At 40.6% G+C, this 27,500-nt stretch overlaps 2 protein-coding genes and 1 long non-coding RNA gene across 11 annotated transcripts in view; 2 read left to right on the forward strand and 1 right to left on the reverse strand.

Annotated features, from left to right (window-relative positions):
- Positions 1 to 11,468, forward strand: part of LOC138030237 (deleted in malignant brain tumors 1 protein-like) — a 34,825-nt gene extending 23,357 nt beyond the window's left edge. For both annotated transcript variants that reach the window (XM_068878127.1, XM_068878126.1), the window contains exons 4-10: positions 461 to 829; positions 2,076 to 2,171; positions 2,267 to 3,931; positions 4,409 to 4,768; positions 5,405 to 5,627; positions 7,364 to 7,632; positions 9,606 to 11,468. In XM_068878127.1, coding sequence (XP_068734228.1) covers positions 461 to 829; positions 2,076 to 2,171; positions 2,267 to 3,931; positions 4,409 to 4,768; positions 5,405 to 5,627; positions 7,364 to 7,632; positions 9,606 to 9,820 — 3,197 coding nt within the window. In that variant the 3' untranslated portion in view covers positions 9,821 to 11,468. The remainder of the gene's footprint in view (positions 1 to 460; positions 830 to 2,075; positions 2,172 to 2,266; positions 3,932 to 4,408; positions 4,769 to 5,404; positions 5,628 to 7,363; positions 7,633 to 9,605) is intronic.
- Positions 11,469 to 13,663: 2,195 nt separating this feature from the next.
- LOC138030238 (uncharacterized) overlaps positions 13,664 to 27,500 on the reverse strand; it is a 36,683-nt gene continuing 22,846 nt past the window's right edge. For 6 of the 8 annotated variants that reach the window (XM_068878133.1, XM_068878136.1, XM_068878134.1 and 3 more), the window contains 4 exons: positions 24,967 to 25,413; positions 19,011 to 19,346; positions 15,816 to 15,872; positions 13,664 to 14,846 (listed from right to left, as the gene is read on the reverse strand). In XM_068878133.1, coding sequence (XP_068734234.1) covers positions 14,761 to 14,846; positions 15,816 to 15,872; positions 19,011 to 19,346; positions 24,967 to 25,413 — 926 coding nt within the window. In that variant the 3' untranslated portion in view covers positions 13,664 to 14,760. The other 2 variants (XM_068878137.1, XM_068878138.1) reach the window with 2 other exon arrangements.
- On the forward strand, positions 19,341 to 24,301 carry LOC138030245 (uncharacterized). The gene is made up of 2 exons (XR_011128052.1): positions 19,341 to 20,634; positions 20,673 to 24,301. It is a non-coding gene; the product is annotated as an uncharacterized lncRNA (long non-coding RNA).

Raw genomic sequence — 27,500 nt, forward strand, 5'->3', positions numbered from 1 at the left:
TACCTGATTGGCTGTACGCTAAAGTACTACGTTCAATTATTGTGCTGAAACATGGCATTTCTGTAGCAAGCGCGCGTCCGACAAATTGGAGAAAATTAATGAGATCACTGTGCTTTGTTTACCGAGACAATAGCTCTTCATACGAAATGCTGCTAAAACGGAGTGACCAGCAAAACAGCGTTTTCAATACATGCTTTGATATGTGCTCAATTTGTAGGGAACAAAAATCAGTATCCATGATTTAAAGAGAAAACCCTTTCAAACCGTGTTTAACTAAACATGTTTAAAACATGGTTAAGGTTTGGTGTGAACGGAGCATAAGTTTCACTTCTGTCCCAGAGTCCTCATGGGCCTATCTGCGGAAGGTTTCATGGGGTTGTAGAGAGAAGTTGTTTTTCCCAGCAGGTGACCACTGGAGTGAATTTTTAAAGTTCGAAACTACTTCCTGATTCATTTTCAGACTTTTGTAGTGCGGATACTAAAATCCAACAGAGTTCTGGAGTCATATCAAGTCCAAACTTTCCTAACAACTACGGAGCATTGCAGAGTTGTGTCTGGACAATAACTGCTCCAGAGGGGTACCGTGTGCAGGTCACAATCCATTGGTTCGGTGTAGAAGACCATCGGTACTCCCTTCGACCGGGTACCTGCCGCGACGATTACTTGCTTATAAGTGAAGCTGTTGGAAGCGATTCCAAACAAATTGATAAGCTTTGTGGATGCAAGGGCCTGTTAACTAGCGTTTCCTCCCAGGAAAAGATGTGGCTCGAGTTCTCTTCGTATAAAAAAGCTAACTGGCCTGGCTTCTATGCAACATACCAAACTCTCTGTAAGTATGCAACACATCTTAAAATAGGGACCTTAAGATCTACGACGGCGACTTCAACGAAAACGTCACATCAAAATAACACTTTACTTTATCATAATCCTTTCGCGGTTATTCTATCTCGTTCACTTCTTACAATTTGGGCAAAGTATCGTAAAAATAAATTGGTACGAGTAGTTACAAAGCGAAAACAGAAAGTGAAAGATTCCCTGCTGCATGCTCACGTTGTCGTCAAAACCTCAAATTTGGTGATTTCACGTCGTCCTCATACAGAGTACCGCAAGAATCCGTCCTAAAATCCGTGCTGCACGTGCAGCACGATTATTTATGCTCTTTTAACCAATGCTATCATTGTTTTGAGCCGTTGTTGATGCCGTCGCCGTCGTAAAATCTTAAGCTCCCCAATAACGGGTACGGTGGCACGTCTTGTTGAACACTATATTTCATTGGCTGTCATTTATAGTATCGTACTTCCTATTATTTTCTGTTCTAAATCAATTGTTATCTTTGTTCGTTCTATTGTTCTTTTGGCCAATCCTGAATCCCGTTCAATGAGGTACGACACGACCCCAAAATAACGCGCATGCATTAAACTTGAAGTAAATAATTGTAAAAACCTGTTGTTGTACGTAGAATTGGTTCTTAGACTTAAGGGACACTTTGTGATGTTAATCAAAGTTGAGCTTGTATCTGATCAGCTGCATTACCAAAATCAACGCTGCAAAACCGCATTTCTAAATTCCAACTCATTCGCTGGTTCGAGGTGCCTACGCCCGACTACCAATGTAGAAACTTAAAGTATTACTAAATCAAGGTTCATTACCTTTTGGAGGCTTTGTAATAATATTGAACTTACCAAATCAAAAATTTTGACCGATGAGCTGTGATGACGGGTATCGTTGTCGATAAGCTTACACACAACGCTGAACCACATTCGATTTGTTGTTTTTTTTTTTACCACAATCTTTAACGTCAGAGAAAACGTTTACTTCAGAGCGTGACCAAGATCGTGACACAAAGAAAGAGTAAGCATGCATTGTCTTTAACTTTCTCGCAATCTGATTGGTTTATTTCCCAAAATGAGCCTTTCTGATTGGCTATTACAGTTGCGTGACACGCTGACGCGAACAGCGTCACGGTCGTCTAGACTCTCAAGCTTATCGACAATGGCAAAGTAACCAATCAGACTGCGAGCTTACAATCAACTGTGGTAAACTGAACTACGTATTTATTTTCTCGATTATATCAGCGCCTGAGGAATGTCCTGCTGGTGATACCAATTGCACAATTAAGACCATGCCTGCTGTCGGCTTTGACGCCCAAGGACAAGTTTGCACTGTGCAGGGTAAGTGCCGTTCATCACAGCAAACGCCTTTTACCCATCCCCGTTTCTTGACAGTAAACCAAGAACCAAAATAATTTCGCTTTATTCTCTTTCAGCGAAGACAAGCAGCAGTCTTCCCAAGAAGACTTCTTCCCCATCGCCATCTTTGTCTCCGAGTAGAAAGGAGTCTTCAGCTATGACCAGCAGCAGAGTGCAAAAGTCGTCGAGTACCTTAGCGTCAAAGACTTCAACAACTTCTCGTCTCTCTCCGAGTTCAGTCCCAATCCAGACCAAAAGTAGTATTATTCAAGAGCTCCTGAACAGTACACAGGTAACCAATCCTTCCATCAACAAGGAAAAAGCAAATTCCATGGCACAGATGTCCTCAATGGAAACAGGAAGTGCGTTCGTCTCAAAAACACCTTCACTGAGTTCAAGTCATGTTGGCTCTGCAGCGACGACATATATCCTCCAAACACTGGAGGCAAGAACACATGATAGATCCTTCCTTGTTGCATCCTCGTCCGACAAAGGCTTCGCACAGTCTTTCCCGAAGGAAAGTAGTGTTGAGTTGGCAACTACAAAAACAATTAAAATGAGTTCAGAAACACCGCCCATTTGGCTCCCTAAGAGCCCACTTAAAAGCGCAACTAAGATATCAAGCCAAGAGCTGAAGACATCACGGGTGAAAGCCACAAGCCCTTCAGCCTCGAAAAGCATGAAACAAGACACAAAAAGCCAAGAGAAGATCTCAGTCAATTCAGAATCTTCCATTGGGACAAGCAGAGTATTTCCAGATGACAAGAGAGTCGCGACTGCAACGCTCTATGGTGGTGGAAATACTTTGGGCCATGTCACTTCAGCTGTTTCAACAAGAATGAATACTTCAGGTATTATGAAACCTGCGACGCAAAAGCGAACACACGCGATGATGCCTTTGTCGAAAATTGCCACACCCATATCATCGATTGATTTTGAGCATAGTGATGAAACTTCTCTAACCATGCTGTCACCAAAAACCAGCAGTACAGGGTCTACTGTCGGTGTAACAAAAACTTCCAGCTTTGCCACTGAAAAGAAGGTTACCGTAGAGCGCGCAAGCTCTGTTACTCCCCGGCTTTCCAAAGCGCATGTTTCAAAAACTTTGCTTATTGGTACTAAAGAGAGGAAAACAGTCAAAGCAGCGGTTAAGTTAAACAGAACAAGAAAATATTCAAAGTCTGTTGATTCGAGTGAAACTGAGGGACCACCAGTTACCGAAAAAATCGTTAAATCAAGTATTACAAGCGAATTTGAGTCCGGTCCAAATGGGGCCTCCACCACCGAAGCAACAAAGGACAAAGCAGTATCAAGTGTCGTTGAATTAAGACCTGACATTGTTCGACCCAACCTCTCCACTGTATTTCACAATGAACTCTCTTCAAAAGCAGTGCATTCCTATATCGATATAACAACGACGAGAACCGATTCTAAAACCGCAATTCTTGAACCCAGCGGCACTGGTTGGAGTACTAGATGGTATCAAAGTCAAACGCTCGTTCATAAAAGTACAAGAGTTGGTAGAGCAACTTCATTAGCGCTTCTTGATCACGTTTCTTCCCCAAGTCAGCAAGCCATTCGTACAAGCAAACCTGAGAGAACTGGACTGAGTAAGGCGAGCGAAATTGCATCCAAAACCACTTCTTCTGACGCGCCTACATTGCCGGAAAACGAATCAACAACACAACAACCGCGCGATACTGGCACAGCTCCTTCCGGTGGAATAGAAAGACCTCCAAAGGGTAAAATTGCTTTTCAATCTATTTGGACGAAAAATCTTCCGTTGTGCGTCTTGAATGACGCACAGTGAAAGATAGTTCGTCTAGACGGATAATGCGTCCTGTGCCCGTCTTTATACTAGAGAAGCATAACCAGACGAACAACAAATGTTTGCCAAATGCGTCCTGACGGATAATGCGTCTGTAGTATAAAAATGGTCATTCACTCACATCTGATTCACTTGAAAAACACACAAACTTGCAAAGATGGTTGATAACAAATGTTCGTACAATTAATAAAACAATCGTTCGAGATTTAATCGACAGTTGTGACAACTGTCGATGAGAGTCGTATGAGAGTAGCTTCACACTACATATAACGGCCGACCTTTGACCCTTCCATTTCCCCTTCGACGACTTGTTTCCCTCTATTTCTGCTCTTCCGAGACAAAGTCGCACTTATCCAGAAGCTAGAACAGATGTAATTATTTTCTTTTGCAGGAATTTCAGTGAGATGCACCCATTATGGAATGGATGTAACCATTTCAAGATCCCTGTACCCTTTTTTAGTTATCAGCTCGTTACACCTCATGGACGCTGAATGCAAGGTCTTGTTCGCTAATGATACGCATGCCCTGTTGAGGACTCCGCTGGAAGATTGTGACACCGAACGAACGAGCTCTGAAGACTACATGGTGTACATTAACACCATCATGGGAGAAGCAAAGTCGTCTGATTCCAGCCCCCTAATTACCAGAGAGGGACGAGTACAGTTTAGGTTCCAGTGTTCGTACAGAAGAATCCATGTTTTGTCCATTGTCTCGTTTTCACCGAGAAGAAAGGCTGTCCGTACATCTGATAGTAAGTAACCATAGAAACCCATGGCACGTGATTCAAAGTTATTGATTAGGTAGTCCCCGAGAGGGTTTCCAGTTTTTCGTTGCTGTGCGAGTTTCGCGAGCGGCGAAGAGGAAGAAGAAGAAGAAAATTTCGGAGTGAAATGAGAGGCTCTTGACGAATAATTCTCATTATTATTCCAATATTATGCCATTTTACCATATTTAGTAAAGAGAACGCGCAAAATATGAGACGGTATTACACTGTAGTGTCCCAGTTTGACTGGTTTAGAACAGAGCAAATATGGACGGAACTGAAGGTTTTCAAGAAAAGAAATTGTTTTCAACAATTAATCTTGTCATCGCTTGTCACTCGTCACTTCGTTTATCCAATCAAGTAAAGGACATCTGAATGGTTTCGTCTGTGTTGTTTTCGTCATTCGCGCAAGCGCCTTATTATGCAATCGATACGATTCTCAGTCAATGCAGGGAAGCCAAAATTCTAGAAAATGGAGTAATAGTGGAGTAACAACCGTTGCTCGTATTTTTCAGTCTTAGCCCCATCGGGACTCTGAATAATACTACGCAACTCGCAAACTATCCACGCGCATTATATGTTAAACCATTCAATAAGGTGTATATAATTATCTCTTTCCTCTAGGTGGCATGGGAAATTTCACCTTTGAAATGGATATGTTTGAAGACCCTGACTACGACGTTGTCATCAACCAATACCCTCTCGACGTGCTTCTCGGTCAAACTATGTACTTACAGGTCGACGTGAAGTCACGTGACACGAGTCTCCTGGCTTTTCTTGAGGAGTGCTGGGTTACACCAACCCCAAATCCACGTGACCCGACAAGATACACAATCATTCAACATGGGTAGGTATAAATAAACTGGGTAAACTTAAACTCTGAAAATATCTTTTGGTAATGAGCCGGCATCCAGTGACAATAAGGTATTTTGAAAAGCGTGAGACCATTCTCAGTATAGACTTAACTGATTAGAGTGTAATGTGAAGTGCAAAGTATTCAACGGCTTAACTGCTCAATTCCCACCCTGGTCAGAGTTTTTCTCTGTCCTTGTGTGGGCCCATTTCCATCAGTAGGGCTAACGCTCACATGATTCATATGGGGTAAATACTTAGCACTTCACATTACACTCTACTCAGTTAAGTCTGTTCAAATACAAGTGTTCCACGGCCAACGTTTGCAAAAACGTAATCCTCACTCATTCTCAGTATAGGTTTGACTGTATGTGGATTAAGTTTCTTCTTCTCCGAAAAAGCTAATGTTTCGTTTGATTTCTTACGTGTCATCATCACCGTTATCAATATCGTTTGAAATAAGAAAATCTACACACCTCCATAAGAGACGAAACCTCCACGTGCTTTTGAACCAAGCCACTAACGAGGCCATCAGTTAAGCCGTTGAATCGTATTTTTCCAGTTGTATTTTCGGTTGTAACATGTTTTCAAGGCGTCCGTGTTGATGTCTGTAAACAAAGAAACAGCGCTCATATTGAAGTCCCTCAGTAACCTTCTTCCGAGAATTCAACCGTATTCTTATGTAAACGTTTGCTTTTGTTTGGCCATAAACCACTGATCACGAGGGACAACCAGTTACCAGTGTCCAGCAATACTTTAAGTGAGCGACAACATTACCTCTTCTTTAAATTAACGATTATCGTTAATTCGTAATTTGGTTTGAATTATTTCCGTGGATCGGATTTGAACCCGGAGCTTCTACTCTATAGAAAGCGCTTCTTTCCGCTTCACCACTGAAGAACAACGTTTATTCAAGTCTCCCATAGAATATCGCTGCTTAAGAAGTAATAATTTAAGCCTAAGCTTTGATTTTAAACTGTTTAGCTTTGTCCGAAACCGACCTTTTGCAGTGTTTAATATTGTTTGTTTTCAAGTGATAATACAGCATTATCTAATAGTGTTTAAAATAATAGTTCCTGAGCGCCCGGGTTAATAATGAACATCCCCAGGTTCGAGTCCTACGTCCATACACTTGGGTTGTCTTTTAAAAAATATATGACTATTTCCCATAATCCATATCAAGCTTTCAGTCTTCTAAATATACGATAACAGTAAATTCAGAGCAAATTACGAATTAGCGATAATCGTTAATTCAAGTTAGAAAATGGGTTGTGAGAAAAAAACCTGATTGTATCAGGATCCCATAACGTGGAGCCCACATCTCATAGCCTTTTTGACCACGTTTTTAAAACAGCTTCTCTTTGCCACGCATCGTCAACTTGGCCAATCAATAAGCGCAAACAACGCTTGCGTCGCAGGTGCAGAAATAAGCTTTTGAATAAATCATTTTTGAATTCTCACGGCTGGACTGGATCTAGCATGAAATGGAGGCTAATGCCGGCAAATATTTTCCCACACAAATTAATTTGCCCGCATTAGCCTCTATTTCATGCTAGAGCCAGTCCAACCGTGAGTATTGCAAAATGGTCTATTTACAATCTAAAATACGTTGGTCAGAGACGTCAACTCTTCAAAATAGGGGTACTTCTTATTTCAATTCAAACTCGTGGTACGTGTTATTTGCTCCTAGCCTTTTGTTGAATATAACTGTTTGTTATTCTATTTCACAAGCTGTCCTCGGGACTCCACGCTAAAGTACACCTATCAAAAGTCGTCTACACAGAAATTCTCTTTCCAAGCATTCAAATTCCGTCAAGTTCCTTCGTCGCGACTCTACGTACACTGTAAGGTTGACACTTGCAGGAGCTCTGATTCAGGGTCTGTATGCGACATGGGATGCGTGGAAAACACAAGACGAAGACGAGAAATCCAAGCCTATATGATGGACAAAGACGTGTTCTTAACTCTTGGACCAGTCAACTTCCGAGATGACAATACAGGTAAGTGTTGTTAAGTATCAGACATTCATGGATCGCGTCTTTAACCCCACGTGTGTACCGATGGGGGACTCCGGCGGTATTAAGCCCCGGTCAAACGTAAAATGTTTGTTTACCAAACATGATCAAATATGTATGGTGACTCAAAATTTTGTCGTATGGCCCACGTTTTTTGATGCTGTTTGACGGTGTTCGGTAAATTTGAAATCCATCAAACATTCGCTCAAACGGCATCAAACATCGCTATTGTTGACGCGTTTGATCTCCGGAATTTGGTTCGTTTGGCCGGCTTCACCAAACATGTTTGGCGCGCGCATGCGTATTACGATGCAGATTTAACTCATCTGTTGGGAGCGTGTTTGATGGCTTGTTTGATAGCGTTTGGCCACGTCGTCAAACAAAGGGAAAGTTTGGTCACCGTACATTTTAAATTTGACCGGAGCTTTAAAGACGGTATAGTCCCTGGCCACGTGGTCGTGAACCTCCAGCTTCCAATCCCGTTGTTATCAGCCTCAACTGAATTGGCTTTGGGTGTCCTAATTAACCTCCACCGGCCATCCTTTTTGAAAAGCTATCCGGTTGCCTGAATTAAGTTTTTTCGGTAACGCTGTTAGTGTCGTAAAACCAAAACCAAAGTAATTACTTTGGCCAATCAAAAAGGACGGGGACAATCCAGTAAACCAATCAAAACTCGAATTAATTACGGGTAGCCGTCACAAAGGGCGGGAAAATGTGCACGCTCGAGCCACGATTGGTTTTGGTTTCTCTTGTGATTGGTTGAAAAAATGGCGTGAGAACTTTGAACCAATCACTGAGTGAAATAATGCAAAACCAAAGTAATTCGCTAATTACTTTCGACACTCAATTGAAAACTGCTCTATGACGGCCACGTCGACGAAAATGTCGCCTAAAATATAACTTTGCGCTTTCTCGAGTCTCTCGAAATCACACCTCGTTCACGGCGTTGGCGAAGTATCCTAAAAATAAATTAGTACGAGCGGTTACGAATGAAAGGTTCGAATTTGTTTGCTCACGTTGTCGTCAAACCTCAAAATATTTGGTGGTTTCGTGTCGTTGCTATGAAGTGTGACGCAAAGATATGTGTGCTGCACGTGCGCCAAGATTATTTTTTCTCTTTTAACCAATGATATTCTTGTTTTTGTGGCGTTGTCGATGCCGTCCCCGTCGTTAGTGCAATCAGAGAATGGCGAGTCACAGGCCAACCATTGTTAATCTCATAGAGGTCCCTTTTCTGTCCTAAAAATACAGAATATGATTCTGTAATTTAGGCACAGAATATTAACTAGGTCATCATCTGAACTGTAGCGGATTTACGTTTATGTGATCTGACAGGGGCACCCAACGAGAACATAGTTTAAAACCACTTAAACAGAGCATTTTTAAACGTATTTTAGTCTTTGAACGGTAGATATAGGCATATTTTTATCCCCTAAAAATTGTTCATCTGTTCGGATTTCCTAGCTGAAAGTCTAGTGATCCGAAAATTATAGGAATCAAAACTTACCTTTTCGAAATGTTCAGCCAGAAAAAGGGCTCCCGAAAATTCTAGGTGACCTTTTTAGGGTAAAAATTCGTTCAAAATGGGCAATTATAACATTTTTCATATGTTCGAAAATCCTAGGAGAGGCAGGCAAGCAAGAAATTTTATAGCAAATGTTCCGAAAATTCTAGATCTCAAATCGTCTTCCGAACGGATATTTTCCGAAAATTGTCGTTGGGTGCCCCTGATCTGAATGGACCTTATTGGAGTTGAGAATGCAGGCACACTTCTTTGCTTAAAACTACATGCAAAAGAGGTTGAAGGGTCAATTCCATGCAAAATAACGCCTTAGCCTAGTTTCTGTGGCAAAACCGCTGATAACTCCAATAAGGGCAATTGTGCCTTCAACTTCTGCTAACTTAACCCTTATGAATTACTAATAAATTTTACAATTCCGGTTATTTTGTTTCTTCAGAAAACACGTCAAGTTCCATGGTTTACATCCAAGCGCTCATGGCCGTATTAGGATTCTTAGTTCTCGTTCTACTCATTGCAATAGTAGTTGTCACTCTACGGAAAAGAAAACGCAAAAAGAACGAATGGATGTTAATTCCTTCAAAAACGCAAAAACCGGAAGACCAAGATGCGGAAACTAGCAAGAAACTGATGGAGCAAACAACGGAACTTTGATTTCTGAACGACAGAGTGCTACTATGAGAAGGAAAATGCTAAAGATCGAGAAGTGAGATCCTAGAATTATAAGGGAGGTGGTTCGTTCCCCGACCCCAGAGGAGCAAAGAGCCGAAAGTACAATCCGAGTTGTTAGAGGCAAGGTTTATTAAACAATTTACCGGAATTTCACGGGCAAACACATTTTTCCTTATGGTATTTATATTACATGAGTACGTCATTTTACTAGCAAGTTGGACCAGAACACTATGTTATTCAGATTTTCCTCGTCTCTTGCAAACGAAAAAACAATGATCAAATTTGCTTGACGATAAAAACCACTTAGAACATTTTGGGTTTGGGTAGTAAATTACACCTTCATGCAGATCATGGAGCCTGGACAAGCTGCGAGAAGCGCACTTGTTTGTGTGCGTCGCTGCCGTCCAAAATCACTTATTGTACATATTTAAAACAAACAGGGGCCAGTAGCTCGAAGCTTAGTTAGCACTAACCGTTCAGTTAAGAGGTATACTGAATCACCTAAAGGTTTCCTTGGTATTTAACACTGGTTAGCACTAACCATGCTTCTAGCTGCCCGGGCCAGCTTGTCAATTCATATTTGCTGTCCAAATTTACCAAAAATTACCCTCGTTAATTCTTTTGGTGTGGAAGATTTTTGATACAATTTTTGTGATGCTGCACCAACTTATGAGGAAGTTAAAACCCCCAATGCTCAGATTGCTCATGGGATTTTAATTTCAACTTAACCACGACAAGAATTGATCGCGTTGTCGCGACTAATATCGTATTTGTTTACATTTCAGCAGTCCTCACGATGAGGCAGGGCTCTACTGGGCGGTAAAAAAATTAATGGCCTTTAAATATGATTATATTGAGGAGGCTGAAAGGCCTGGGAAAACGGCTCCAAAATTTGCTTTAATTCAATATCCGTTCAATTTTGTTGAATGATGTTGAACGATGTTGACTCCTGGGGTGGGCAAACGTTTTCAACACATCATTAACATTTGATTCAACAAAGCCTCGCGAAAGGCCTTGTATTCAGTCACAGGCAGCAGCCGAGGTTGTTACCACAGATATGGACATGATATGTCATTGAGAGACCTCCGGATTAGTACGCACGCTTATACCAACCCAATAACATTCAACATTTGCGAAAACAAAAGAGATGTTGAATCGTTGTTGAACTGAAGTAAAGTTTAAACGCTTTTAAACTCATTCAACATCGATTCAACTTCGATTCAACACGTTTCAACACTGTTCAAAGGGGGAAGCAAACGGATTTCAACATCGCTGTTCAACAAAATCGGCCGTACCACATAGGTTCACATGGTGTTTAATGCAATCAACCTGGTCAAACCAACAGCGTTTAACCTGGATTAATTATTAATTGATTATTTAAGTGACGAGGTTTTCGTAAAGATAGGTCCGCTTGTAGAACTACACAAGAGAAATTTTTAGAAAATGCGATTTTGAGAAACAACTATTGTACCGCGTAAATATAGGAATGTCATGGAGTTGTGTTTAATAATTGCTCAAGAACAAAAAGGCATTTCAGTCAGAAATACGGCCTTTGTCAGATAGATCAGTGAATCGTTACTACTGAAACATTTTGTGACAGTAAAAAGCAATTAAAATGCGAATTTATTGAGTGGTGTAGCACCTGTTGAAACATACTCGTAACCTAGTTTCGCCGTATTAAATTCTTGTCGCCGTCTAATTCACAAAGTTATCGGTGAGTTTTATTTTAGCAATAGGTACTATTTACAAGGGAGCATTTTAGACAAATTAGTAAGTAAAAAGGAGTCAACTAAGTTAGGAAAAAGATCTAAAACTTACCGTCATTTCATTGTTATCAGGAGATCCGACTGAACAACATGGCGGAATGCTTTTGTGCCGTTCCCAAGGCCCTTCCTTTACTTTCTCGATGGAGAAAAAGAGAGGATCCTGGGAAATAAATTGGCTGTTTTTTTCGAGGACCGTGACGTCGAACGCACGTGCTGAACGCCTAAAGCGTGCAGTTGTTTGCACAGCATTGTTGTCACCTTTGGCAACGTCTTTGCCAATTTATTTCGTTAGAAGTTTGCAGTTGATGTACTTCTCTTTTATGACGGATAAGCTTTTGTGCTTCGCTTGGAAAAATGATCCGGCTTGACGGAGTTCTCAGTCAAAAAAATTTATCCCGTCGGAACCATGTTTAAGGCGTTTTGGGGCGACAGAGTGGGCATAAAACCATGAATTGTTCATTCTTTAACTTTACTTTTGAAGTGCCCCTGTGACCAAAAAATCAATTCATATTTTTCTTTGGATTTCAAAACTATGTTAACAAAACACTAAGTTACCCACGTTTTAAGCCTTGATTTCAAAAAGACACCTCTTTAATTTAACTGTAATTTTCCTATTGAATGGTCCGCCATTACTAACATTATGTTCTTGAGAGAGCTGGATCGAGGAGAAAATGACGTCAAAGGCTCTCTAGTTTAAGAATGCAATACGTGTGTCGCCGCAGAATTAGTATGCAGCACGGGGGTTTTGGGCTTTCAGACTTTTAAACTCACGCTTTGCATATATAATAAGCTGCGTTCACACGCTGAAATTTTAAGCTAGTGAGCCTCTGACGTCACTTTTCCCTGGATCCAACCGTCTGAGGTCCAATCGGTCGGTTTTGAACGTGAGTAATGGCGGACCGTGAAATCCAAAACTTACACTCAAAGTAAACGGCCTTTGGATAAAAATCAAAGCTCAAAATTTTGCCAGTCAGGTGTTAAGCAAACACTCTTTCAAAATCTGAAGGAAAAAAGGAAGTGGTTTTTTTTATCACAGGGGCACTTTAAGTTCCACAAATCCATGCAGAGGATAATTTACAACGTAGCAAGGTGGAATCATCGCGACATACTTACGTTGTAGTTGTTTGAACGTTTTTAGAACTTTGAGGGCCTCCAAGGGATTTTGGGGAAGAAGAGAACATGGCTAATTTGAACTGGGGAACAGGGGAACAACTGAGACAAAATATATTGGGGAACAAAGTAATTTCGGGAACAAGGGAATACAATTGTCCTGCTCTCTAAGAAATACTGCAATGACAACTAGGCATGTCCCAGTCAATTGCGCTGGAAAAATCGCTAAACGGCGAAAAGTGCTCAAATATGAGAAAGATATCTGTTTACAAACATTGCTTTTGTTATTCAAATGTACCAAGCACAGGAACAAAAGTCCCTTTCTTTCGACAGCCAATGAGGCTCTGGTTGGCACATTAATAACAATAGGTGACGTCAACGATATCTTCCCCATACAGTGCTCGAATTTTCCAATACGTCCTCAAAATTTTAGAAATAGTGCTCAACAGTTGCTAAACATCTTGAAATATGCTCTTGAAGATTTCATAGGCATGCCTTTTTTACCAAAGAATCGGCTTTCCGTTGTTTCGAAATGATCATAGACGTTTTAATTTCCATGATTAAAACACTAGTGTTTTTCGAAGAAAAAATACATTGGTTTCAATTGCTTTTGATCAAGCGCAACACTGACTTGGGCTCATTTCAATAGTGTAACTTTCTGTGTTCAAGTATTCAAGTTAATGATCATAAGGGAATCCCGATTTACTGAAAACTTGTCTTGAAGACAAAATGCTGCTCTGATTTATCCCAAAATACGAAGAAAGAGCTCAAATGTTGCCCAAAATGAGGAAAAGGGCACAAATTTTGATCAAAAAGACAAAAATGCTCAAGAGTGCAATTGACTCTTGTTGTTTGCCGTCCCGAATACCACAGAAAGTCGAGTCAATGTGGAATACGTGGAATACAGGAATATCAAGTATATTTGCCAAAGGTCTCAGCTGCAAAATATTCTTCAATTCATGTTTATTTATAGGCTTGTACTTCACAAAGAAAGTAAATTTCCTCGTTAAAAGCTAACTGGGCTCACTTTTAAGTTGAAATCGAGCCCCTACAAACGAAAAAATTTCTCCCAGGGAAGCTCGTTAAAAAAGTACTTAATTTGTATGATGACGCCATTTGACTACAAGTACAAGAATCCTACAGGTTTTGCTTGTCTAATTAGAGCTATTGTTATGTTTACCCGCTAGGAATACAAAATTTAAGTAAGAAAAGAAAAACAAACTGAATTCTGATAGTTGTAGTCAAATGACGCTATCGTCATAGTTGCATGTTGAGAGTGTTGTTAATCAGCCTTACCGTTTATTATTTTTTGTTACTATTACTGTATTATTACTGTATTATTATTATTATTATTATTATAATTATTATTATTATTATTATTATTATTATTATTATTATTATTATTATTAGCGTAGCAAACATGTCCGGACAAAAACTGACGCCATATTAAATTGAAAAAACCTGATGCCGCAAGAAAGCGAACCAAAAATAAATATTATTCACATGATGCCAAATTGATTCTTGTTAAACAAGCCGTTTTCTTGCGGTTTTTACTGTCTTGATTCTAAAATGTTTGTCCATTCTGTTTAAAATTAAGGACGGTGCTTAATATTGTTATTGCGCACACGTTCTGCGCATCTCCAGATACTCGGATTTCCTATCGGCGGTGCTTAATAATACAGGGATATTTTTGCGCGGTTCAAACTATGCGGAGAAAGCAGAACTTAGCAAGTGCTCTTGGTATCCAAAAAGAAAATTGGGGGTAACCACGCACTTTTCAGAGATAATTAAGCTTGAATTTGGAAAAGAACGCCATATATTGCTTTGTATTTTAAAGCTTTTTACAAATATTGTTGATTAATTATCTCCGAAAAATGCGTGGTTACCTCCAGTTTTCCTTTTGGATGTCAATAACGCGAGTTAAGATCTGCTTTTCCCGCATAGTCAGTAAACCGCGTAAAAATACCTTTGAATTAGTAGGCAGCATCCTTAATTCATTACTTGACACTGGCTGGCAATTTAGAATTAACAACAAAAAACGACACTTCATAGGTGGCTCCGCGCTTGGTACCAGAGAAAAGCCATCACGAAGTTTCCAATCAAAAAACCCAGAAGTGGATCTGTGGTTTCCACTAAAACAAAAGAAAATAGACTGTAGAATTATAAGGGTCAACCAGAGAAAACTATTCTAAGATTGAATAGACCTTTTTCGCTTGTACATTATGTTTCCCTAATACAGGTCGTGTGATAATACTCAGGAGGCTTGGTCCTTTGTTTTGTTCATTAAAAAGAGTGCATGCAGACATATTCATGCTTCCATACACTCTTTTTAATGAACAAAACAAAGGACCAAACCTCCTGAGTATTATCACATGACATGTATAGGGAAAATAAAATGTACAAGCGGAAAAGGTCTATAGCCAATAAGAACGTTTTTTAGTATTCGTTGCAATCAATTTAGATTATCCTGAAATTCGTTTTGTAGTCGTTTATTGCAAGGAGAGAAGCCGAGGAAATCACTACAGGTACATAGAAACACAATTAGACTAAAGCACTGGGGAAAGGTTAGTGTTATATTGTCTCCCGACAACAGTTTTCACAATTATCAGTTTAAGATTGTGATTTGCTATCGTCAGATGAGTTTGTATTGTCACTGACTCACTGTGCTCACGGAGCATGCTCGTTTCGAGTGAGTGGTCCAGATCAAGATTCGCTTTATCGACACTTTCATAATACTCATAGTAATCCTTAGCTTCTGTAGGGGTAGGGGTAGGGGTAGGGGTCATCCACTAGATTAGCCTTTGCTATTTGGATGATCCCAACTCGCTCCCTATTTTGTTATTACACCTTACACTCTTATTACACTCCCTTTTGTTGCCTATGTAAATTTTACCTATAATTTTTTTTATATATTATGTGAAACTGAGCTTAGTTAAATAAATCATCTTGTCTTCTTGTCTGTTGTTTCATTTTCCGTGTAATTTTCATGGCTGAAATTCATATCTCGGTAACTTTCGAACTAATAGCAGACAAGAAATAACTTTCAAAAAGAAAGATATCTCGGTAAATTAAGACAATGCCGGGACATATCATTAACGTACCTTTTCCAAGGTTCTTGGATCCGCTAGTAGTTCCGTCCTCAAATTGTTCTGGCTTCTCTGTGGTGCGATTTTTTAATGTGGAACAATATCAAAGTTAGACAATGTGACATTGATTTTTAAGACCATTTCCAGGGGCTTGATTTTGATAACGCCCAACAGCATGATTCACATAAGAAAAGCAATGAGGTTTGTATCAAAGCAAGGTAACTTCAGCCTCACTTTTATTCAAACGCCTTGTAACTGAGCACAGAGCTATAAAATGGTCTATTAGGAAGGGTCAAAGAGAGTTTTTCTAAGTTGACGCTTTGCAGCGTTGCAAATTGCACAATACATAATTCAATATCTGTTGATTATTAGAGGGTTTTTCCACTCCGGCACCGAAACAGAAATGTTTTTGTAGCAAACGATTGCTGAATTCCTGTTGAAGCTGGAAAATTCCCTGAAAGTGATACATTTTGCCATAAGCTTCGCCGACAGCTAAAGAACAAGTCTGAGGCAGCGTTTACACGAAAGCGGTTTCACATCGACAAGGTTTCATGAGGGAACCGTTTTCAGCCAGAAAATCAAAGTCGTGAAGGTATAAGCCAGCGCTGCACTACATGCTAAATTCACTACTTTGAATTGAACAATGCAAATTTCGCGCCAAAATAGTAACCGTCGAAACTATGCGGTTATAAATGAAACCGAGTTCGTGTAGACGCTGCCTGAGGCTTCCACTCGTTTTTTGTTCACTTATTAATTCTTGAAGCACTTTACCACAACACCTTGCTTAGACACACTTAAGCCCGCCACACACGGTAAGGAAAGAGCTGAGCAAACTGCCTCGCAGGGCGGTTTGCTCAGCTGGTTCCTCCTGTGTGCGGGGAAATTTTGGTGAGAAATTCGCCTCGCGCGGCCGTGAGGATAAAATCAAACATGTTTGGTATTTTTCGCCTCGCGAGGTAAATTCCTCGTTGTGTGCGGCCATCGTGAGAATCGAGTTGTGCTTGGTCAATCAAGCATATGGCATTCTCACGTGACTTCAGAGACGTCGGAATTTCTTCCTCCGACACCACCTTGAACGGCTGGAGTCACGTGAGTACGCCATGTTTTTTTTTTAATTGGATGCTTGATAAAACCAAGCTCAGCTCGACTCTCACCAAAATGTCCCCGCACACGTGAGGAAACGGCTGAGCAAACCGCTTCGTGAGGCAGTTTGCTCAGCTCTTTCCTCACCGTGTGCGGCAAGTTTAATGTCCATACGTGCACCTAATTAGATGCACGCCCAATTTTCACATTCAACACGAAGTGTCCCTTTCAGTCTAAGCCTTTGCTACTTATTTCCGACAAAAAGGTAAGGATGAAGCTTTGCGTTATTCTTAGCTTAGGGTAAATGCAGCTGTTTACCTTCACATGAGGAGCAGAATTTGGGGGACACTTTGTGACGTTAATTGTCTGTATTCTGAGACAGGAGTGATGCTGAAGTTGGGAAGAAGAGCTAGGGAGCACTTCTAGGCTTGAATAGCTTGTGCTAGTAAAAGCAGCACATTATGCTTTCAGCAGTGCTCAATTTTTGTCTAAATTTTGCTAGTTTTTCCCAGATTATGCTACTTTTTAAAAAAATTATGCTCTTTAAAAAAATTGCAAATAAGTGCAAAAATGCATTTTCTTCAATCAGAAACCGTTTAATCTTGTAAGCTATACACATCCTTTTTTTGAGAGAGCTGCATACAGAAGTTTTTGCTCGAATCGAATGACATAGCCGACGCCATTTTGTAGCCTTCCCTATGAGAGGTATTGGGACCGACATGGTTTGCCATGGGACTTCCGGTTCCCGTGCCCCCTAGTTCCAGGCCCCATTTCCGGGCTCAGTAAACTGCAAATGCCTCTAAAACAAAAGAACAACGTCAGCGTATAATTGGGATATGAGAATCAACCTACCTGTCAAAACTCAAAAATGATCCGATAATTATCATGATTTGCGAATTACGCTAGCAGCGCTATTTTAAAAAAACGGGAAAATTATACTAGCACAAGCTATTCGAGCCTAAACACTTAGTGACGCTTAGAGCGAGTTTCAAATGAGTGTCGTAAAACGAAAACCAAAGTAATTTCTTTGGCCAATCAAAAAGGACGAAGACAATCCAGTAAACCAATCAAAACTCGAAGTAATTACACGTAGCCGACACAAAGCGCGGGAAAATATGCACGCTTAATCCACGATTGGTTTTGGTTTCACTTCAGGGCCCGGTTGTTCGAAAGCCGATTAACTTAATCCAGGATTAGTGTAAACCTTTGTTTCATGTTTTCAACTTTTTGGTGAAAGTTCCTTTTGCGTACTTTTGAATTTCAAGATTGACTTCTTCTAATGTTAAGATTTGTCGAATATCAGCGCTGAACAGCATTTGGGAGTAAACAAATAAAGTCCATGGTTAATTTTTAATCTGGGATTAGCGTTAATCGGCTTTTGAACAACCGGGCCCTGATTGGTTGAAAAAATGGCGCGAGAACTTTGAACCAATCATTGAGTGAAGTAATGCAAAACCAAAGCAATTGGCTAATTACTTTCGACACTCAATTGAAAACCGCTCTATTGAAATGAGTGTGCATCTAATTAGGGGCATTTCTGGACACATCTCAGTAGACAAAGCTCACAGACGAGGCATTAGTAAACATATGTTCAGTTTCTAGTTGCATTTAACTTCACCAAATCAATTTTGAATTCCATGGCGAAGATATCGTTGACACCACCTGGCTATTCTTATAGAGGGAGGTTTTCAAGCCACAGACGGAAACCATACAATCTAAATGTGGTAATCTTCAAATACGTTTTTATTAGGAAAACAGCTCACTTCCGTTGCCGTTCGTTGCTCAAAAACGTCTCTTGCTTAATTTAAGCTTCCTCATATGCCAACAAAAGCATTATTGGGTGCCAAACAAAGGGTTCTTTTGTTCCAGCGATTGCCACATTTAAGTAAGAAAAATAATCCTTTCAAACAGATATCCTCCCCTTGTGTTTTGCGTTAAAGGTCCAGTTTTTAATCAATCACGATAGCCAGCCTTTGTGATAATTGGCCTGCGTATGTTCGATTTTCAGCATCGATTTTTGCGAAATAGAAAATCCCTATAGTGTCGTTTCTAAATCGCACCAAAAAATTGCTCTGCTAGTTTCTATGTAAATTGACTTTTATTGGGAGTTTTTGGCCCAAAACTTACCAAGCTTCAGAGTTACATAGTTCGTCAATGGGTTTCTTCCACTCCGAAGCTCGACGGTACACCTGAATTGCTGGAAAGGCTTCGACTCGTGAATATACAGCCCACCATCCCTCGTGATGTCGAAACCTTTATACCAGTCTCCGTCTACAGACCTGCTACCATCTTCGTTCATCCTGGCAAGAAACGTCCATTGTGTTTGAAAGCTTTCAAGCCCATACCATTGGAGGAAGCTAAAACGACCCAACTTGAGTGCTTTATCAAAAGAAGGGCACGACACAGTTACTTTCTGACCTTGACGAACATGAACAAAGGTTTTCAACGGCTCCGTTGGGAGACCTGAAAATATATCACACGATAAGATAGAATACCAGTAAATGAAATGTCACCCGATGTGAAGGAATCTGGAATCCAGAATCCAGCAAATGTGAGGCTTTGGAATCCGCGACCTCGTTCTCAGGGTCTCTCTTCTCCGCTTCCTTTGTCGTTGATGGAATCCGGAATCCATTGTATGGAATCCAGAATCCACGCATTTCGATGGAATCCAGGATCCACTTCGGTGGAACCCGTCAGTTTGGAATCCGGGAAACCACGACTCAGGACCCGGATCCAGTAGGGCCACCTGGATTCTTTTACACAGGGCGAGAAATGACCAATTTCTACTGTTGTGAGGTCAAAACTGGGTTACTTTAGTTCCCATGTACATACACCTTATTGAATGGTTCAACATATCATGAACAAGTGCAGATATTTTTCGAGCTGTGTATTATTTTTTCCGAGCCACTTAGCGTTTGTACAGCCGCCCGCTCTCCTTAAAAACATCGGAGAGGGGTGAGGAGAGCGGGCGGCTGTACACAGGCTAAGGAAAAATAAGAACAACGAGCAAAATGTTCGCGCGTATTATATGTGAAACCTTTCAATAAGGGATTTATTATAATAATTAATAATAATTTATTACTTATATAGCGCAAAAGACATGTGGATATGATCTAATGCGATTCCAGAATTACGCCAGTTTCTTGTGTTTTGGCTTTGCATCGCGTTGAAAACAATTTATTTTATTGAAAAACTCCCGTTCTGTCAGTATTCGCTCTGTTCTGAACCGGTCAAACAGGAACACTACAGTATATTACCGTCTCATATTTTGCGCGTTCTCTTGACCAAATATGGTAAAATGGAGGAATAGTGGAATCATAAATGCATGAGTATAGCATCCCTAACAACCACAAGAGAAAAACCGGAATAATGAATAAATGAAAGATAAAATTCCTTTAGCGATTCCAAGTGGTATTACATAAAGAAATTGGCCTTATGTCGCGAACGATTGGTTACGATACGTTTTCCCTGGTCATAAATGTCCTTTCATCAATCTTTCTCTGTAACAAAGTCCTAGAAAGCATACATACACCTTAGACGAATTTCAGATATGATACAAAACAATTTTAAAAACTTCTCTACGTTGATCAGAAATAATACACAAACAGCGGTGACCAACATCAGATACAAACGCATCCTTTTTGAAATTATCTTTTACTTGACGTTTCTCTACGTTGCTTCTTTAATCCGGATGCAGCCACATGCAAACCGTTCAATAAAAATTATTCCGGACAAATGAGGATATCAAAGGGTACACCATTTATTTTTTTATTTATTTACTTAATTAAGGTACAAACAGTACTGGTGCAAAAACAATAGGTCATAAGTCCCCTCCTAGGTTTAAGCACCAACATATCAGAAACATAGTCAACTCGAAACTACGTTGAGTTTCAAAGCACCATGGGACAAAGGTTTCAATGTTTTAGCCGAGCCAAAATGGGGCGAGAGTAAATTGTTGCTCACCGCCAAAAGGTCAACACTAATTTCCATCCCTCCAACTGACATAAGGCATTTCGTAACAATTACACGACGCAATATCCCATGTTAATATTGACAAGCTTACCGCTCTAAAAAGAATGAAAACAGGCAGAATTACAGCTTTAGTTCAACAAGAAATAGCGTTTCTAAGCTATGCCGCGCTGATCTACAGTATTTAGGTCTAAACACCCCGTTGAAGACGGTTAACCTTCAACTGTTTTGCTGGGTACTACTATTTCAATACTCTAAAAAATTCGTTTTTCCGGGAGGTTGTCTCATTAGTCTAGTGGATATGGGAAACTGCAAGGTGAAACCATCGATCCGGGTTCAACTCTTTGCCTCGCCTATTGTGAATCTTCTCAGCTTGTTTAAAATCTTTGTTTCGTTGAAGTAGATTTGAAGTCTAAAGTAGACTGTACGTCGTATAAGTTGAATAAAAAGGGAAATGTCAGTTTGAGGGATGGAAAGAAGTGATGACCCTGCCAAAAGGCGCCTGAAAATCACATGACCAAATTACTCGATTCGCGGCATGATACGAAGGAGTTATAACGCGGCTTATTTACTGATGCTTTGTGCGTCTTGTGTAAACGGCAAAAAGGCAATGACAAAAGGAAAAGCTGATTAAAGTGTTTCCTAATTTCGTTATGCGGTGATGTCGCTAGTATGAAACAAGCTGAAATCTAATTTCAAAGCTACATATCGTTCTTAAACTCGACAAATTCCGGTAGATTTGCCCTCAATAAACTTGTTTGATGCCATGTCCGCTTGGTTTAAGTTGTTCTTGAGTCAATATAAATGACCGCGGGTAATATAGTGAGCATTTGTGGTTCGTATCCGTATGACCGTATCGGTAGGGAGTTTAAGCAAATCACTACGGATGGTGCTACTACGGCTGCCGTGACTGAAAAGGTCTGGGGAGACTACGTCTCGGTGGTCTGCTAAATTTTAAGGTTTGCAAAGCAAAATACAAGGAAACATGGGTTAAAGGTGTTTAAAATCTCTTTTATTTAGTTTCTTACCTTCAAATGGCTTCGCTGAAAGGACGATGGCCGTTGTTCGCCGTGCTAGGACGAACAGATTATTTCTGAGCAAAAGCAAATGCTATACACCTTGTACAATAACAACAATTTGATGGATGAAATATACAATTTCAGAGACAAATATCTCAAAGAATATCGAGTGAAAAAGACACATGTATCTATACTCAAAGAAGCAAAATAGCATCGTATAGTATCCAGATATAAAACATCTTCACTAAATCCTCAAAGAAAACTTAACCGAAGAAAAACAACCGCGTGCTGAACTCACTTCGCCATTCTAACACCTTTGCCAAAACTTATCGTAAGTTCATAATACGGATTTACAAGCTTATGAGAGGCAACCTTGACACAATCCTTAACTTAAATTGACTTTAAAGGATATAGTATCCAACAGAATTCTTAAAATGGCGAGATGTCCGTTGAAAAGGGCCAGAGAAGCGAAATAAACCCGACCTAGTAGCCACTACGGCAAAACATCGCTACTCACGTAGTCAGATTTCACACTACGGCTGGATGCAACCGACGTACATGCGCAGTGTTTCATTTTGGGAGAAATTTACTTCCGGCAGCCGTATTAGCGCCAGCCGTAGCGATTTGCTTAAAGTCCCTGGTGTCTCAAGGCGGCCTAAATCTGCAAGCTGTGTATGCACTGGAGAAGTGCATCAATAGTATTGACGCCTGGATGAAGCTGGATAAGCTAAAGCTGAATTCAGATAAAACAGAGATCATTCTAGTCGGCACCAGGCCACAATTAAATAAGATTAGGTTTGACCATCTAAAGGTCGGTCATGTAGCCTACGTGTAGCCGTACCCTACACCCGAAAAAAAAAAACGGGAAGAGGGAATCTCGACGAAGAGCTGGCCTAAATCGTTTTCCGTGACGTCACGCCTTTTGCAAGAAAATGTATAATGGTTTCTCATTGGTCACTTACCTTAGTTAATTCTTTTGAGAACACGGATTGGTGAAAATAGATTGTACCGTTTATTCCGCTCGCTTTTTCGGCGGTGATAATAACAGTGAAGAAGGAAACGGTGCAAAAGGAACGTGAATAGTTCGCTCATCTTGAGTTGGAAATGGGCTGTAACTAGCTATTCTGGGGCGATTCAGTGTGCTGAAATCCAAACTTTCTGGAAGCGATTCTTCCGACTGGAAAACAAGACAAGCTTTTTTCGAAACTTGCTGCGTAGGAGCTTCCCATTGATTTTTCTAAATCCTCAACTTTTGTGCTGCAAATTTTGCCGTTTCTTAAGGGCAGCATAACTGTATCGTTTTTAAACGATGATTATTTGTCTTCATAAATGAGATTAATGTCGAATTAACTCCGAGCTTGGACAAACTTTCATTACCTAGAGAAAGGATTTATTTATTTATTTATTAAACTTCGCCTTCTAACTTAACTATTAACAAAACATGACGACGTAAACAAAAAATAAACAAAAACTGGGTAAGGCAGGGTGACCACAACAGCTGACGCCAATTACTGTGGGCCCAAGATTAACAAAGTTCTAAACACTCGAATAAAATAGTAAAATATAGAAAACTAATAACAACACGAAATAGGCTCTGAAAGATTGCGTGGCGTATTACATTTTAAGCAGACAGATTTCCAGGTTCTAGGGTCCTCAACATCGAAGCGCGAGATAAGTGCATCTTTGTAGTATGAGGAGAGCAGAGATTTAAATTTGTTTAGAGTTACATGGTCATATCTTAACTGCAGGGGGAGAGCGTTCCAGATTCTAGAAGTTCTTAGTCGGGAGAGGAAAGGGCGGGATGCGGGAGTTCTACGAGGGCAGAAAGCGGGAGAGAAATGCAAAACGCTACTTGTTGTCATTTATTCATGCGTTACAATACTTTTAAAAAACAAGAACCCAAGTGATATCCGACTTGCATTAGCGTCTTCTGAGCAATCAAGCAAACAAAAAAATTTGTGCTTGGGCTGAAAAACGGGCTTACTTCCGGTGAAATTGTAAACCCTTTTACGATGGTCACGTCATAGGTCATGAAATGTCAAGCGGCTGTGGCATAACTGCTGCAAGACGAGCAAAGCGACGCGACTTGATTATAAAATTGTCGTCGAAGACCATTTTAATAGGTGTTAGTATTTTTCGGTGCGGTAGTGAAGGTCCGTGCATAAAACACCTTCTTGGGAGCTTGCTCCTTACGAACGTGAATCAAAACGGACTAAAGATTTCAGGCCTTTGAATAAAAGTGAGGCTGTCGAGATTCTAGTTGTGCAAATTATAACTTTCTTGTTTTTAAACTCGTTGAAAGCACTCGTTGTAAGCGTTCCTTGTACGATTAGTCAGCTGTCTCTAGCACGCGCTCGGTATAGGGACTGGGAATCGGTTCAAAAGTTTTTGGAAGAGCACATGGCGAGCTTGAATTAATCTGTGAGTTTATTGTCGGAAAAAACAGTTCCGAAACACTGGAGTTGACCTTGCTTTGATGCAAACCTCACTGCTTTTCTTATGTAAACAGAAACTCCTTAGCATTACAAAATGATTTACATAAGAAAAGAAATGAGGTTTGTGTGAAAGCGCATTGTAAACAACAATAATAATAATATAATAATAATAATAATATGTGATCTGCTAATAGCCCTTTCTCGCAGTCGGAGACTAAATTACTTAGGGCGCAGCTCAACGAGGTCGGGCCGAAGGAGCTGTGCTGTCGGCTAGGCGCTCGGCCCCTGAACACGACCCATGTATGACCTCGGAGCACAGCACCACAGCCTGATGGAATAGGCCGGGAGTCGATTTTGAGGAGGGAGGAAAACCGGAGTACCCGGAGAAAAACCCTCGGAGTCAGATTGAGATCGACTGAAACTCAGCCCACATACGACCCGAGGCCAGAGTTGAACCTGGGTCACAGAGGTGGGAGGCACGGTTGATGACCACTAAACCACCCTGAACAGGACAGTTGGCCTATGTATGTTCAATTTTCAGCATCGATTTTTGCGAAATAGACAATCTCAACAGTGTCGCTTCGAAATCACACCAAAAAATTGCTCTCCTCGTTCCTATATAAATTGGCTTTGATTGCGAGTTTTTGGCTCAAAACTTACCGTTTTCTTCTTCAAGCCTTAGGGATACAGTGCTAGTCAATGGCTCTATTGTACTTCGAACCTTGACGACACACATGAATTTCTGGGCAAGGGCAGGGTTCACCTTAGGAATAAACAGCCCGCCGTCAAGTATTGAGATGCTGAAAGGTTTCCACCTGTCTACCGTCTGTCTCCCATCTTCATCCATCGATGCTACTAACAAAAAATCTGTTTCCAAGTCCACATCTACACATGCCGTTGTACACTTCTTCCCACTTTCACACGAACAGTCGTTCCCAGGTGCACAGACACACACGCCGTGAGGTGCACGTCTCCACATGAACCAGTAGACAGCGCGAAATTGACCCCCCTCACACTTGAGTGCTTCACTAAAAGCAGCGCACGGCAGAGTTTTGCTCTGACCAAGAGGAACATAAAACAAGGTTCTCCACGGCTCCTCTGGGAGACCTGAAAAAATAAATGAAATGTCGTCCAATGTGAAGGACTCAGGAATCCAGCAAATGCGAGGGTTTACAACCAGGAATCCAGAGCGTGGAATCCGGAATCCACTGTATGGAATACAGGATCAGTTTCGGTGGAACCCATGGGTTTGAAATCCGGAATCCACGACTCGGGATCTGGGATCCACTAGGGCCACCTGGATTCCTTTATGTAGGACGAGAAATGATCATAATGTATTTCAACTGCGGAAATTGAAATACATGGAAAGTTGAAGATCACCGCAGTTAAGGACGGTGTTTACTATTGTTATTGCGCATACGTTCTGCGCATCTCCAGATACTAGGATTTTCTATCGCCGATGCTTACTAATACAGGGATATTTTTGCGCGGTTTAAAACTATCCGGAGAAATTAGGTCTTAGTAAGTACTCTTGGTACTGATCCAAAAAGAAAATTGGGGGTAACCATGCATTTGTGAGAGATACTTAAGCTTCAATTTGAGAAAGAAGGCCATACATTGCTTTGTATTTTAAGGCTTTTTACAAATATTATCCATAAATTATCTTTGAAAAATGCGTGGTTAACCCCAATTTCTTTTTTTTGGATTTAAATAACATTTTTTAAGATCTACATTTCCTGCATAATCACACACCGGGTAAAAATATCTTTAATTAGTAGGCACCACAGTTAAGCAACAACTCAAGCAGGCCCCGTTTAAGTCCAAATTTTCTTTTTGAACATTTTCCTCACAACTGCTTGAGTTGCTGCTCAACTGCGATGATATTAAGCTTTAATGTATCCTTGGTTTGCACTCACGTGATTAGACGGCCATGTTCGTCTTCAAAACAAAAGCAAAATGTCACTTTTTCGCTATTGTTCAGAACACCAACATGGCCGCAAATGACGTCAGGGGCAAGGCAAGGAATTTTTCTCATCATTGATGAGGGAACCCTTAGGGAATTACCCTGGTCCCACAGGTTTTTCTTGAGCCACGAGAGAGCTGCGAACCAGCGAAGACAAGTCGCGATACCGCGAGAAGAGAAAAACCTCTGGTTACCTTGGACTTGAATCTCACTTTCATGCAGTCGCCAGGGTCAGGATCTGACCCTCAGGATCGAATTCGTTGATATTTTTACAAACACACAAACCAAAATGATTAGTTCCTTTGATTGGTAAGGAGACGCGTGATTACTAAGTTGCCATTATCAATTTGAAGCGTTTGACAGCTGGCGACTGCATGAAAGTGAGATTCAAGTCCAAGGTAACCAGAGGTTTTTCCCTTCTCGTGGCTTGGCGGCTCAAGAAAAGCAATGAGGTTTGTGTCAAAGCAAGGTTAACTCCAGTCTCACTTTTATTCAAACGCCTTCTAACTGAGCACAGAGTTGTAAAATGGTCTACTTGGAAAGATCAAAGAGGTTTTTCTTAGTTGACGCTTTGCACCATTACACATTGCACAATATACAATTCAATATCTCTTGACTAGTAGAGAGGTTGTTTTCCATTCCGGCACCGAAACTGAAATGCTCTTCTAGCCAATGATTGCAGAATTCCTGTTGAAGCTGGAGAATTCCCTTAAAGTGACACATTTTGCAAAAAAAATTGGCCGACAGCATAGAGAAAAAGTATGAGGCTCTCACTCGTTTTTGTCCACTTCGTTACGTTAATTAGACATACCTGGACATATCTGAGTAGACAAAGGTCCCAGACGTGGCATGAGCAAACACGCGTTTAGTCAGTTCTAGTTGCATTCAACTTCACCCAATCAATTTTCGAATTCCATGGCGAAGATATCGTTGACGTCACCTGGCTATTGTTACATAGGGAGCTTAAGTCCGCAATGTTTTTGAGCACAGATGGAAACCATATACCGGTAATCTTAACGTGAAAATCATCAAATACGAGTTCATTCGGAAAATAGTTTACTTCCGTTGCCGTTCGTGGCTCAAAAGACCTCAAAAACGTTACTTGCTTAACTTAAGCTCCCTCGTTTGCAAACTAAAAACAAAGAGTTCTTTTGTTCCACTGATTGCCACATTTAAATGAGAAAAGGAATCCTTTTCAACAGATATCCTCCCCTTGTGTTTTTGGTTTAAG

Source organism: Montipora capricornis, chromosome 13 (assembly GCF_036669925.1).
Source record: "Montipora capricornis isolate CH-2021 chromosome 13, ASM3666992v2, whole genome shotgun sequence".
Classification (NCBI taxonomy): domain Eukaryota; kingdom Metazoa; phylum Cnidaria; class Anthozoa; order Scleractinia; family Acroporidae; genus Montipora; species Montipora capricornis.